We start from the raw sequence: 14,968 nt of genomic DNA, 5'->3' as shown, positions 1-14,968 counted from the left end.
CCGAACAGCAAGAAATGCCTGATAGCATATGCTTCCTGGACTTTGGGTGATGCAGAGCACAAATACAAATAGAGAAGGAAGGTTTGACAGTCATCTTTGGGTGTGAGAAAGATCTATTAGTACCTTTATGAATGTAAATTTGTGACAGGAACAGACCACAAGCCCCTGCTCGTGTTACTCAAAGACCACGAACTTGAAGAAGAATGGCTGCAGTTATGGGTCCTTCCACTAGTTGGGGCTATCCGCGGTGCCAGTCTGCAGTTGGTTTCCTCTTGCTGCCATTAGACAATCGGCGACTATTGGACCGTCCATTAAGAGCAGTGTGAGGGGCTGTGACCTTCCTTGAATTGGAACAGCGGAGTGAGTTTGGTTTTGCTGTTAGTGTTTGCATTAATGTGTGCGGTGTACTGCGGGTTTTGTGTAATATTTATTAAGATAGTCGGATTGCGAATGATCTGTTTTCTTCCTCCTATGAGTAAGTTTTGTCGGTCAGTTTTGACCGGTCACGGTGGTGTTCAGGCCTAAGAAACTGCCTGAACTTCCCATGGGCTGAGGCTGCAGTTCATTGACAACTGGCGAGGACTCTGTATGCGATGAGATTTAGATCTACAATAAACAGATCTAAATTAATGATACATTTTGATTGTGATTCGCTGTGATAGGAGAATATTTAGTTTTTATTACCGTTCTTCAGTATTACCTTTCCTTTAATCCTTAGACGATGGCTGGTCGCGCTATTGCAGAATGGTGGGCATTAATGAAACCCTATGCCATTGCTTATCGGGAATTATGGCCCAGTCTAGCTGTCACAGCAGTCTTGTACTATAAGATATCCTACGGAGGTGAGTGTCTTTGAGCACAGTGTTAACACATTTTATTTAAGCGTGTTAGATTTGGCCTTATGGGGGAGAAGAATAGTGAATCTATTAACTGTGGGGACATTTTTTCTCTCTCTCTCCAATTGTTTCCTTGTTTTATTTTAACCGATTCTTGCAAATATACCACGAATTATACCTTGTGGACAATTTGGAACAATATAGTCAGTTTCTTCACTTCTATATAATACTATGTTTCTGTTCTTGCAGGTAAAAAGGCAGTAAAAGATAGTAAGTATAATTCATTTCAAACTTTGTCTCTTTTGAGCTGAACACACATCTTACAAGAGGGCTGTCTATTTTTACATTTTAAACATCTTTTACACATAATGATTTTGCACAACACCAGTAACTGACACCAGAAACTTGCCTTGGCTCAGTAAGAGCACTATTGCCTTTAATTTGTAACATCACAAAATGTCGACTGACATTTGAGTGAGGGATGAAGGGGGTGTTTTATGAAATTGATCATGACTTTTTTCTTTTGGGGTAAAAGTAAAAGATTTCACAACTATGTTTGAATAACACCAAAATTGAAGGTGGAGTGGACAGCGAAGTGGGTTACCTCCAGATTACAACAGGATCTTGACCAGATGGAGAAGCTGCAGATGGGCTTTAATTCAGATAAATGTGAGGTGCTGCATTTTGGGAAAGCAAATCTTATCAGGACTTATACACTTAATGGTAAGGTCCTTGGGAGTGTTGCTGAACAAAAAGACCTTGGAGTGCAGGTTCATAGCTCCTTGAAAGTGGAGTCGCAGGTAGATAGGATAGTGAAGAAGGCATTTGGTATGCTTTCCTTTATTGCTCAGAATATTGAGTACAGGAGTTGGGAGGTCATGTTATGGCTGTACAGGACATTGGTTAGGCCACTTAGAATATTGCAAAAGATTTACAAGGATGTTGCCGAGGTTGGAGGATTTGAGCTTTAGAGTGAGGCTGAACAGGCTGGGGCTGTTTTCCCTGGAGCGTCGGAGACTTGAGGGATGACCTTATAGAGGTTTATAAAATTGAGTGGCATGGATAGGATAAATAGGCAAAGTCTTTTCCCTGGGGTCGGGGAGTCCAGAACTAGAGGGCATAGGTTTAGGATGAGAGCGGAAAGATGTAAAAAAGACCTAAGGGGCTAATTTTTCAGGCAGAGGGTGGTACATGTACGGATTGAGCTGTCAGAGGAAGTGGTGGAGATTGGTACAATTGAAACATTTAAGAGGCATTTGGATGGGTATATGAATAGGAAGGGTTTGGAGGGATATGAGCCAGGTGCTGGCAGGTGGGACTGTATTGGATTGGGATATCTGGTCAGCATGGACGGGTTTGACCAAAGGGTCTGTTTCCATGCTGTACATCTATGACTCCATAAGAACATGGAAGACCATATTCTGGTCAATAATCCTTATACATAAAAGAATATAAAAACTGTTCATCTCATTCTTCTTACTTCTGTCACCTTTCCCTTGTGTGTTTCCAGAAGAACATCACTATAAATGTCATTCATGTCTTTGGAGATTCCCTCTGGAGTATATTGTACGTATAACTGAAAATGTCTCACTGGGACTGAGTGAGGCCTTATTTCAGTATGAATGAATTGGATCGAAATCTGTTTCCGTACCGTACAATTTGGACTGAATAGCAGAAATGGAATAATTCATCAATGCCCTCTGGAGTTGTAATCACTCTAAGACCATAAGATATTGAAGCAGAACTTGCCATTCGGCCCATTTTTAGTCTGCTCTGCAGTTCAGTTGTCGCTAATGTGTTTCTCCACCCCCATCCTCCTACTTTTCTCCATGTCCTTTGATTTCTCACTTACTAGTCAAGAACTTGGGTCTCTCTGGTTTAAATGCGCTCAATTGTTTGGACTCTACAACTTTGTGGCAATGGATTCCACAGATTCACCACCGTCTGACTGAAGAAATTCCCCTTCATCTGAGTTCAGAAGGGTTATCCCTTCACTCTGTGGCTGTGCCCTCCAGTGCTAGTCTGTCTTACTGTTGGAAACATCCTCTCCATGTTCACTCTAACCAGATCTCTTGGTATACAGTAAGTTTCATTGAGATCCCCACTCGTCCTGCTACGATCCCAGAATCCTCAACTGCTGTTTATGTGATAAATCCCAGGATTATGCTTGTAAAACTCCTCTGGACACCCTCCAAAGCTAGGATGTCATTCCTTCGATTATGGGTCCTAAAACTGCTGACAGTATTTCAAATGCGGTTTGACCAGAGCCATGTATGTTCTTGCTCTTGTATTCTTGTCCTCTGAAATGAATGCTCAACATTGCGTATGCCTAAACTGCCAACTGAGCCTGCATGTTAACCTTGAGAATGCTGATCCAGGACTCCCAAGTCACTTTGTGCTTCAGATTTCCAAACCCTTTCCCCTTTTAGAAAATAGTCTATGTCTCTGTCTCTATTCTTCCTACTAAAGTGCATAACCTCCCATTTTCCCACATTGTGTTCCATCTGCCACTTCTTTGCCTCCACTCGTAGCCTAACCTAGTCTTTCTGTAGCCTTCCCATTTCCTCAGCACTACCTGTCCCTCCACCTATCTTTGTATCATCTGCAAACTTCACAACAATACTTTCAGTTCCTTCATCTAGATCATTAAGGTATAACATGAAGAGTTATAATCTCAACATTGGTTCTGTGGAACTCTTCTAGTTACTGCTGCCGTTCTGAAGAAGACACCCTTTATTTCCACTGTCTGCCTTTAAATTTCCATTTAACTTAAAGCAACACACTCCAGGAAAGCATTAACTTGCTGGAAAGCAGTTTTTAAATTACCCAGTATTTTCTAGTGTTAGTTTTAAAAAAAAAAGCTTTCCAAGGTAATTGATACACATTGTACACACACACAGTCTTCATTCTAAACACATTTTCATATTAAGCTCACAGCTAATGCATTTTCATTGTGAATGCATAAAATTGGAAGATGTTAACAAAGCAATTACTAACTTTTTAAAAAAAAAAACTTTAACTCTGAATTCAATTTCTGACTTTAATGTTACAAAAAGTGTTAAATTTATGTTAAGAACAATGCTATAATATCGATTGCTATTTGTGGAAAAGTTTTATAATCTTCCACCACCTGTAAGAGCTGATTCTGAATCTTTGATTAGGCTCCCCAAAATTAAGTAATCATTTACCTCATTCCATTTCTTTAATTTGAATGTTCACTACATTTCTGAAGTATTTCATTCTAAAAGATTTTGATGTCCGAAGGTCATTAAAAGTAGAAGTTGTTCATTAAGCAGACACACAAAAAAATGCAATATCCATCACATCACTTGAAATTTTTGAATAGTTGTTTGACTGCTTATGTAATGTCCTAGTTCAGTTTCCAGACTCGTCGGACACATGACCTCAAACTTTCCCTGGCATTAGCTGAAAAGTATACAGCTGCAGTCCAAATTATCAGCGGGAAGTCTGCAGTCTCAATGCCCTACATGGAGGGGGGAGAGAGACATGCGCGCACACACACACACGAAATTCTTGTGTCAATGCTGAGTAGTAATAAATGCTGTTTACTACTTAGACTGGTGAATGTTGACATAAACACTTCAACTCCCACCCCTTCCCATGAGATTTGAATGTGGCTTCACATTCCTTCTTTCCAGCTTTCAGTACAATTGTCCCAGTTGGCAGCCATGATAAAGTACTCGAGCCAAGGGTAGAGGGCCACCCATATTTGTTCCGTGTATTGGGTGTCTTGTAAAGTTCATGCAACTTTCCAGGTGACCCAATGCTTGGGAGTGACCATATTGTGCCTCATTTTTTTTTTCCCTGTTCTCATTGTACTCCGTCTAGCCTAACCCTAGCTTGTTCAGTGCTTACAGCACACAGAATTACTTGATAGTACTATTCCTTTTCTTCAAGTTACCTGTTTTTGCTGTGGCTGAGAAGTTTTAACACTTAATATTCCAAAAACTACCTCTTACCAATATCCTTTGGGCTCTATCTGTTGTGTGGTCACTGATTTTCTTTATTGTGTAGATTTTGGGGAGACAATGGCCTTGTGGTATTATTGCTAGAATATTAATCCAGAAACTAATGTTCTGGGAACCTGTTTGAATCCCACTATGGTAGATGGGGGGGGACTTTAAAAGTTAGATCACATGGGATTCAGGGTGAGCTTCCCAACTGTATGTATATTTGGCTTAGCAGGAGACGGTGGTGGAGAGTTGCTTTTCAGACTGAAGGCCTGTCGCTAGTCGTGTTCCACAGGAATTGCTTCTGTCTTTTTTTTGTTTTATCATTTACATAAATGATTTGGATCAGAATATAGAAGGCATGGTTATTAAGTTTGCTGACCATACCAAAATTGGTGGTACAGAAGGTTTTCTAAGATTACAAAGGGATCTTGATCAAATGGGTCAAGGGACTTAAAAGTGGCAGATGGAGTTCATCTTGATAAATGCGAGATATTGTGTTTTGGTACAAAACAACGGTAGGGTTTATATAGTTAATAGGGCCTTGGGTAATGTTGTAGAAGAAAGCAACTCTGGAGTGCAGGTACATAATTTTTTTGAAGTTTGCATCACATATGGACAGGATAGTTTAAAAGGTATTTGGCATGCATTGCTCGGTCCTTTGAGTATAGGGTTTTGGAAGTAATGTTGAGGTTGTACAGGTCGCTGGTGAGGTCTCTTCTGGAATACTGTGTCCAGTTCTGGTCCCCAGTTAATGGAATGATATTATCAAGCTGGAGAGGGTTCAGAAGAGATGAACGAGGATGTTGCTGGGTATGAAAGGTTTGAGTTACCAAGGAAGGGGGCTGAGACTATTTTCACTGGATTGTAGGAGGTTGAGAGGCGATCTGATAGAAGCTTCTAAGATAATGAGAGGCATAGATAGAATTAATGGTAGTTGTCTTTTTCCTTGGGAGGGAGATTTCAAGACGAAAGGAACACATTTTTAAGGTGAGAGGAGAGAGATATAAAAAGGACGTGGTGAATGTTTTACACAGTGGTGCACATGTGGAATGAACTTCCTGAGGAAGTGAGTGGATGTGGTACAATTAGAACATTTAAAAGACACTTGGATAAGTACATGAATCAGAAAGGTTTGGAGGGATATAGGCCAGGAGCAGGCAGGTGGGACTACTTTTTAGTTTAGGAATATGTTCGGCATGGACTGGTTGGACCATAGGATCTGTTTCCATGCTGTATCACTCTATCTATAACTTGAATTCACCTTTTTTTAAAAAAAGTCTGGAATTAAACTTCTACTGTTTGTTTGTGAAAACATTGCCAAATTTGGAAAAAAGCCATCTGGTTTGCTAAAATCCTCCTCCCCTTGTCTGGCCTACATGTGATTCCAGATCCACAGTGTGTTTGACTCTTAACTGCTCTCTGAGAGAGCCTTGCAAGCCACTCAGTTCAAAGGCAGCTAAAGACAAGCGTTAAATGTTGACTAGCTAGAGATGCCCATGTCCCATGAGTGAATTTTACAATTGTTTCATAGAATAATTCTGGAGAGAAATGCAGAGTGCACTGTTGTTCTGTTACAAAGGAGATTTTTCTGTGTTTGTATGTGTGTAGATATAGCTTAATCAACCTAGTCAGACATGTTTTGACACCCCTCTGGGATAGGTGGGGCTTGAATGCTGGCCTTCTGGATCAAAGGGAGGGACACAGCCACTACCATATGAGCCCTTTGTACATGTGTAGGCTTGTTTTGTTAATTCAGGGTTATCAGCATCTGTCTGATCAAATTTTCACGAAGGAGTACGATATAATTTTGGTTTCTCGTCAAAATATTTTCTCTATGACAAAAGGCTCTTTGTCAATGTTTTCCACTCGCTGGTTGCTGTTTGGACAATTTACCTGAGCAAACCAAAATATGTTGTTTGATAGCCACATTCAAAAGTCTGCATTCTTTTGAGGACATGATTTTATTTTGAACATGGGGGGGTTGAACTTAAGGAGTGGTAACTATGCAACAGAAGTACACTTTGTGTATCTTCACTGTCATTATTTTTTTTAAAATATCAATTACCTCTTTCTCTTCCCCTTACCTGCTCTCAAATAACTTCTAAATGTGCAGATGACCTAGGATATGAGGTCGCTGATATCAGTGCAAGTAGAAATACCTAATCTAGAGTGATTTTTAAATGTTAAGGCTAAGATCATTAAATCTTTTTATGGGATATAAGTAATTGCTCATTGTAGTATTTTTATAATTTTACTCATTTAAAGTAACCTAAAAGTATTTGCATTCCATCATGGACTACGATAAGCCCCATAATATTTCTGACCATTTCATGATTCAATGACTGCCATTTTGTATTTTTTTGTTTGTGCATGTATGTATTATCTCTTGTCTCCGTTTTTGAATCACTTTGTCTTCAGCCATTCTCAACCCTGAATAACTATATAGCTTGGAGCCTCTACGTTCACATACCACTTTTATAGATTTTTTTTTGATACTGTTTTACTATTTACATATATAAAGATGTCAGATAGCTTTTGACTATTTGTGCGCTCTGTTTCACTTCATGGGTCCATTGTCTGTGTGCAGTATACTTAAGCCAATAGAGTTGCAAGCAAAGGTGTTTCCACTCTACCTAAGTCCCTTGGTCATTGTCCACTATACCAGTCAAAGTCAGTTGTTACACCTTTCATACTGTAGATGTCACTTCAGGAGGAGTCCAACCCAGTGTAAGTTAACAAAAATTGCTGGAAAAGCTCAGCAGGTCTGGCAATGTCTGAAGAGAAATAGTCAATGTTTCAGGTCAGGTGACTCTTCAGAACTGATGGTAGCTAGGAAAAAGCTGTTTTTAATGCAGAAGATAGGTTGGTTGGGAGGGGAGGAGGAGGAGAAGGGGTAAGGAGTAAACAGTAGGTAGAGATAAAGCCCAGAGAGAGAGAGAGAGAGAGAGAGAGAGAGAGAGAACCAGTTGAGCAGACAAATGAGTGGATAACTCTCTCTAGCAGAATAGCTATTAATGGGGACAGTTGTGACTAATAATGGTTTGTGAAGGGCTTTTGCCCAAAACGTCGAGTTTTCCTGCTCCTCAAATGCTGCCTGACCTGCTGTGCTTTTCCAGCACCACTCTGATCTAGAGTGTGTGCAATAGCAGACCATGTGATAACAAGGCCTGGTGTGGGGATAGGGATAAGGACTTTGGACAACTCAAACCCCAAAAGTTGTTGAACTTGAACTTGAGGCTGTTGAATTCCCAAGCAGAAAATAAGGTGCTGTTCTTGCAGGGTGCACTGGCACACTGCACCAAGTTGAGACCAATGTTGGCCAGGAACAGGGTGGTATGTTAAAATGGCAGGCAACCGGAAGCTCAGGGTTTTTTTTTCTTGCAAACAGAATGCAGGTCTTCTGCAAAGCGGTCACCCAGTCAACACTTTGTTTCCCCAATGTAGAGTAGACCATATTGTGAGCAGCAAATGCAGTACACAAGATTTGAGTGAAGTGCTGCTTCACCTGGAAGGTGTGTTTGGGCTCTTGGAGACTGAGGAAGGAGGAAGTAAACAGGCAGGTGCTTGTTGATCAGTACTAGATGAGATATGAAGTATTTTAAGATACAGACTGACCAGATGTGCAATTTGCCTTTATTTCCCCCAAACCACCAATAGTCAGGGATAGACCAACTTATCCTTACTTTAAACTGTTTTTCAATTTACTGGTGATGGTTAATAGATTGGAAAAACAAACATGGGATTTGAGATGGGGGTGGGAAGATATTCAGTTGTGTGTAAGAGCACTTGTAAATGTCGCAAAAAAAAGTGTTTTTACTTCTATCTGCAGCCCCCATGTTTCATAGATATTTTTAATCAACATGTTCTGACATGGTATGACCTACAAACACAATGCTGGAGGAACTCTGCAAGTCTGACTGCATCTTTGGAGACAAATGTTCAAGAGTCACACTAGATTTGAAACTTTAAGAATGTTTGTTTTGGATTCCTAGCATCCACAATATTGTGCTTTTGTTAGGATGTGCCTCAGGAGCAGGTGCAATGTGAACCTGGGCTTTCTGGTCCAGAGGAAGGGACTCAACCACTGAGCCACAAGAGCCTATGTATCATATAGTGAACAGTCTCTTTATTCGTAGAATAGAATTGGGAGTTGTCATTTTGTCATCCTTTGAATTACAAATATTTTGTATGGTAATATTTTTGTTTTTTTTTCTTTTAATCATACCTAGAATCTTCTAGTCCAGGACATTGACACTACAACTGAGGTACATGGACTTGTGCTAAAATGATGTAAACCGTTACTGAATGAAATGGGATACAGAAGACTTATCATCTGGAAGCACGCAATATATTTTGTTCAAATGTGTGCAAGGTTTATGAAATTGTACCAATAAATGATGCTCTGGAAATGGAAGTTTATTGTGGATCCCTTTTTATTATTTTTTTCTCTCTCTGTCTAGAATGGATTTAACTTTACATCATTTAGAAAAGTTTGTGGTTTTACTTTCATTCTGCCATTCTATAATTACTTGGATGGTTTATAGGTGAAGATTGCTTCACCAGTTTGGAATGAGTGGGTGGAGGCAATTGTTGGATACTCGTGTTGTTATTTGGATTACTTTTATTTTTCCAAGGTCTTGTTGCTCAAGATTGGGTGGAAGCAATCGCTAGTGTTTGTGCATGTTCTAATTCATGCAACTATTCACATCTTGCAACTATTTAAGATATTTTTCTCCACCCAATCATATTTTTAGAAAATGACTGTCAATCCTATCAGTATATTCAATTGCATTGAAAATTTTTTTTAATTTAAAAAAAAAGTACAGTGGAACCAAAGCAGCTCACCACCACCTTCTGGAGATCAACTAGAGACAACCATAAATGATGGCAGGACACCCACATTCCACAAATGAATTTAAAAAAAGTTGAAGTGATTTTTAGAAAATGACCACACATGGGAGAAGCTGTGCAGACTTCATGTCAAATTCTTTGCCCATCAGTTTGTCTCCTCCTTCACAAGCAAGTACATATATCCCGATTTCTTTAAGAGTTGTTAAATCAGCTTCAACTGTCAGTTACAGCAGTGCATTCAGGTACCTGTGAACACTGCATAAAATTAAAGCTCATCTTTCTTTTGCTGAAGGTTATTGACCTGAAGCTTCTGCACAAATGCTGCTAGGACAGCTGTGTACTTCTATGTTTTTCCGTTTTATTACCAAATTCAAATACCAGAGGACACCGATTTAAGCTTGTTCATTTCAAGCATAAACAATGAAGTAAACACTCTGCAAGTGGATTTTTTGCAGGAGGTTGACTAATATCTGGTGAAGTTATCCTGATATAAGGTAAACTTAGCCAAAACTTAATTAGTAAAACAACTTAAAACTGAAAAAATTGTGAATTTTAAGCTTTGGCTTTTCAAACTTTGCCCATGCGAGGTTTAATGTGGAGGTGCTGCTGTTGGACTGGGATGGGCAAAGTTTTTTTAAAAAATCACAAAACATTAGCTTATAGTCCAGCAGGTTTAGTTGGAAGTACTAGCTTTGAGTGTTGTATTTCATCAGGTAACTGATTATTTTTTTTTAGTTAGCACAGGACAGCTCCAGATGCCCATGATTACTTTTAATACAGTCTTATGTACTTATTCATCATTTGGCATTATACAAAAAAGAGGTGGCGACTAAAATACAATATTAACAAAGCTCTCAACACTAGGTTATAGTCCAACAGGTTTAATTGGAAGCACTAGCTCAACCATCTGATGAAGAAGCAGCGCTCCGAAAGCTTGTGCTTCCAAATAAACCAGGTTGGACTATAACCTAGTATTATGATTTTTAACACTCCCAGCGTGTCCAAATCACAACAAAGGCTCTGTGCTTGAGCTGAAAGTATTTTTAAAAGATTGTCAGTTCTCTGTTTAAAGCACTCTCGGACAATAGGGGGCGGCCGGTGTACATCGGAACTGATGTGGTGTTCTGAGGGAGTTGGTGCAATGCCATGTTGCTCTGCATTGCTGTGCCTTTCCTGCAGACTATCCGGAGACAATTGGTTTACATTCCAGAGATACCAGGCTCCTGCGTCATGTCTGCTAACAGCTTTCCACCCGCGTGTCAAACCGACCGAACCGTTAACGTAAAGCACCATATTCTTGAGTGAGATATCAGGGAAGGAGAAGCACGACATTTTTGTTTAGTACAGGTAGTGGTAGTGAAAGACAGCCTCCGTAACTGGCAGTGCCTGCGAGCCGCCGCCATGTTTGGTACCTGACGCCCAGGCTCCCGGGGCTGACGCAGGGAGTGGGCGGGAGGGCGCGGTGTCAGCTGACTGGGCCTTACTGGTGGCGTGGCTTCAGCGCGCGTCGGCACCGAGCCTCAACGGAAACAACTTCAGAGATCGGCAGCCGCCGGAGCGGTTACCATTTTTTTTCCTCCCCTACAAACGACACAGCTCCCCTCTCACCCCCTCCATCGCTCCCTGTGGATGTTGCTGTCTCCTTGGGCCGAGTGTCAAGGGTGCAGCGAGCAGCGAGCAGCGGCCTGGAGTTGGACTGGTGCCCCGACCAGACTCCTCCCCTCCCAGCTGCCGGCGGTCGCTCACATTGACCCGGGATCAAAGGGAATTGCACCTTTTTTTCTTTCTGATCGCATGGTAGGATTGTGCTAAGACGTCGCCAAAATGATGCCGGTGAGTATTTGTCTAGTTTTGTCCTGGTACTCTAATTTGAATCGACATGGTTAAGGGCGAAACTGGCTATCCTTTTTAAAATAATGATTCACCCACGAAGGAGTAATCTGATAAATTCATGGGGTTTCTGCGCTATTGTGGCAGAAAAGAGCGATAACTAAAATACCGCAGTGAACTCCTTTCTACTGGCTCATTGCACAGTGTTCACATAACTCGCAATGATGTGTTACTGATATTTTAATGTTCATGTCAAAGATATTAATTTTAAAAATCAAAGTATTATGTTCTGCTATGTTATCCTTCAAGCAATGTCTTCCATGAGTTTTGATGTTTGCCTACACTCCATTATCTAAGATGATCTTGGTATCATTTTACTGACTGATTTAATAAAGACTTGACATATCCTGATGTTCGTTAAAACGTAAATACTGTAAAGTTTTTGAATTATATCAAAAAGACTTTGAAAAAGTTGGACTTCTTGATATCGTAGTGAGTGTAAATTGTAAATCTTTGATGCAAAACACTAACATTTTAGTGATATATCTATGAATAGTATGTGTAATTCTATTAATGGTAAAAATAAGATTTAGCTATTTTTGCTATGTTTTCGGCGGCCTTTATCTTTCCAAGTGTGTCAAAGATTTCTACCCGAGATAATAATGAAGTTGTTGTACAACAATGTTGCGCATTCGCTAGATTTAGTTCTTAGCTTGATAAGACCACCCTACTTTTGTCCGAGGTTTAAAGTTACTGTATTAAGTTATGTGAAAGCCTGACTTTTTGATGGGGTTTTAACTTAAGGACAAAATACTAAAATATTTTAGGTGAAACTCCTCCCTTTGCAATTTAATTTTCAATCACCTACATTTTGTAATCCTCCCATTCCCCTCCCCCCAATAAGATATTGCTTTACCTCTTTAATGGAAAAGGTAGGAAGAAAAAAACATTAACTTCTTGTGAATATACACCTTTTGACATTTGACACAAAGTTGGAAAAGTAGTGGAGATCCAGTTATTTACCAGGTTTGCAATTTTGTTTTGCCTCATTCACTACCCTACTTGTACTTGTGTTTAGCTGACAGAACAATAGTTTATTCATTACAGTCTGTACTGATGCATGTTCTGGGATTTATTGCTGTCATTTCCATTTAATAAATATCTGTTGCAGAATGCAGTTCCAAACTTTAACATTTTATTTGTAAGTCTGTTTTTGAAACTGTATTTTTACATCAATTTGTGGATTTGCTTGGACTCACTGAAAGGGATATGGAAAGAACAATGAGGTGAGGGAGGGTGAGACAGGCAATCAGGGAACCCAAAGATGGTGATTCATAATCATAATTGCTTCACCCCTTCCATTGGTCCCTGTGAGAAGCTTTAGTGAGTTATTTTAATTATTTTTAAGGAAGTATTACTGAAATGGTTTGCAGGTACTTAAAGAATGCTCAAGTTCAAGTAGGTACTTACCATACCACCCATACTGCGGAATAAACTGCAGCTCCTTAGGGATAAAAGTGTGGGGGAACTTTTTTTGATTTGTGATGTGACCTGAAACTTTTGAAATATGAGTGTTTCACTCTGGCAAAACAACTGCTACAACTCACTCATAGTTCGATGTATTTTGTTTGGTCAATAAATTGTATTAAAGCTGTTGCTTTTATTGTGAAATTATGAGTAGTTTAATTTGGAGAAAATGTGAAGAGTTATAGGCAAGAAAAAATTATTTTTAAAAATGTTGATTTTTGTTTTTTGGTTATATAATATGTATACGCTTTATATTTTAGATTCTCAACTGACTGTACTCTGTTGATAAAACAACTTTTCAAAAGTTACTGAATTAATTGTCGCGTTTGTGTGTGTCTTTTTGAATGTTCTGATTTCAATGCAGCTGAGCAACATGTGCTAGTTCTTCGATTATGTTACTTCTGATTCTGCTGCTTATTGTCAAAAATGTTTGGTGTCAATTGACATTTCTTTGCTTTTCAACATAATCATCACAACAAAAAAGTTGGGAACATTGGTTTAATCATCGAATAACTGGAACCAGTTTGTATATGTTGAACTGCCCGTTAAATATTGGGTATGTTTGACTCTCAAATTTGATCTTTATATCTTTTGGTTGGGTTGATGAAATTGTCAGCACTGCAAGTAAGGTGTATTTAGTTACTATTCTTGTTTCCCTTTGTACTTTGAGAGATTTATAACATAGAGTCATAGAGGTGTACAGTGTGGAAACAGACCCTTCAGTCCAACTCGTCCATGCTGACTAGATATCCTAAATTAATCTAGTCCCATTTGCCAGCACTTGACCCATATCCCTCTAAACCCTTTCTATTCATATCAGTGCCAAGCCGAGAGTGGTGCTAGAAAAGCACAGCAGGTCAGGCAGCATCTGAGAAGCAGGAAAATCGACATTTTGGGCATTCCTGATGAAGGGCTTTTGCCCGAAACGTCAATTTTACTGCTCCTCGGATGCTGCCTGGACTGCTGTGCTTTTCCAGCACCACTAATCCAGAATCTGGCTTCCAGCATCTGCAGTCATTGTTTTTACCCATTTCTGCCTTCCTATTCATATACCCATCCTTTTTAAATGTTCTAATTGTACCAGCCTCCACCACGTTGTCCAGCAGCTCATTTCATACACTCAACACCCTCTGTGTGAAAACGTTGCCCTTGGGTCCCTTTTAAATATTTCCCCTCTCACCTTAAACAATTGCCCTCCAGTTGTGGACTTGCCCCACTCTAGGGAAAAGAGCTTTTCTATTTACCCTAATCCATGCCCTTCATGATTTTATAAACCTCAGTCTCTGATGGTCCAGGGAAAACCCAGCCTATTCAGCCTCTGCCGATAGCTCGAATCCTCCAACCCAGGCAGCATGCATGTAAATCTTTCTGAACCCTTTCAAGTTTCACAACATCCTTCTGATAGGAACCAGACCAGGATTGCACACAATATTACAAAAATGGCCGAATCAATGTCCTGTGCAGCTGCAACATGACCTCCTAACTCTGATATTCAGTGCTCTGACCAATAAAGGAAAGCATACCAAACACCACCACCACTATCCTGTGTACCTGTGACTCCACTTTCAAGGAACCATGAACCTGCACTCCGAGTTCTCTTTGTTCAGCAACACTCCCAGGACCCTTACCATTAAGTGTATAAGTCGTGCTAAGATTTGCCTTTCCAAAATGTAACACCTCATATTTATCTAAATTAAACTCCATTTGCCATGCCTTGGCCCATTGACCCATCTGAACATGATCCAGTTGTATTCTAAGGTATCCTTCTTCACTGTCCACATCACCTCCACTTTTGGTGTCGTCTGCAAACTTACCAACTATACCTCCTATGTTCACATCCAAATCATTAATATGAATGTCAAAAAGCAATGGACCAAGCACTGATCCTTGTGGCACTCTATTGGTCACAGGCCTCCAGTCTACAAAGCAACCATCCACCACCACCCTCTA

The 14,968-nt window shown here is 40.0% G+C and overlaps 2 protein-coding genes across 2 annotated transcripts in view; both read left to right on the top strand.

The window, feature by feature from the left end:
• The first annotated feature begins 264 nt into the window (after positions 1-264).
• atp5mj (ATP synthase membrane subunit j) lies at positions 265-9,224 on the top strand. Its single transcript, XM_087989808.1, has 4 exons — positions 265-360; positions 719-842; positions 1,086-1,106; positions 9,040-9,224. The coding sequence occupies exons 2-4, from the start codon at positions 722-724 to the stop codon at positions 9,060-9,062; spliced, it is 165 nt and encodes a 54-aa protein (XP_087845934.1). The 5' UTR covers positions 265-360; positions 719-721; the 3' UTR covers positions 9,063-9,224.
• A 1,383-nt stretch (positions 9,225-10,607) lies between these two features.
• Positions 10,608-14,968, top strand: part of ppp1r13bb (protein phosphatase 1, regulatory subunit 13Bb) — a 123,281-nt gene continuing 118,920 nt past the window's right edge. Inside the window, exon 1 of the mRNA XM_043697523.2 lies at positions 10,608-11,494. Coding sequence (XP_043553458.1) covers positions 11,486-11,494 — 9 coding nt within the window. The 5' untranslated portion in view covers positions 10,608-11,485. The remainder of the gene's footprint in view (positions 11,495-14,968) is intronic.

The sequence above is a fragment of the Chiloscyllium plagiosum genome, unplaced genomic scaffold (genome assembly GCF_037043375.1).
Source record: "Chiloscyllium plagiosum isolate Xiang-an unplaced genomic scaffold, Cpla_swu_hap1 HiC_scaffold_8, whole genome shotgun sequence".
Taxonomy (NCBI): Eukaryota; Metazoa; Chordata; class Chondrichthyes; order Orectolobiformes; family Hemiscylliidae; genus Chiloscyllium; species Chiloscyllium plagiosum.
This window is presented reverse-complemented; position numbering and strand designations above follow the sequence as displayed.

Bases quoted from the DNA above. Each gene is read 5' to 3' on its own strand.
- atp5mj (XM_087989808.1), top strand. From the start codon at position 722: ATGGCTGGTCGCGCTATTGCAGAATGGTGGGCATTAATGAAACCCTAT. The intron at 843-1,085 runs GTGAGTGTCTTT...CTGTTCTTGCAG, and splicing joins CTATAAGATATCCTACGGAG to GTAAAAAGGCAGTAAAAGAT. The intron at 1,107-9,039 runs GTAAGTATAATT...AATCATACCTAG, and splicing joins TAAAAAGGCAGTAAAAGATA to AATCTTCTAGTCCAGGACAT.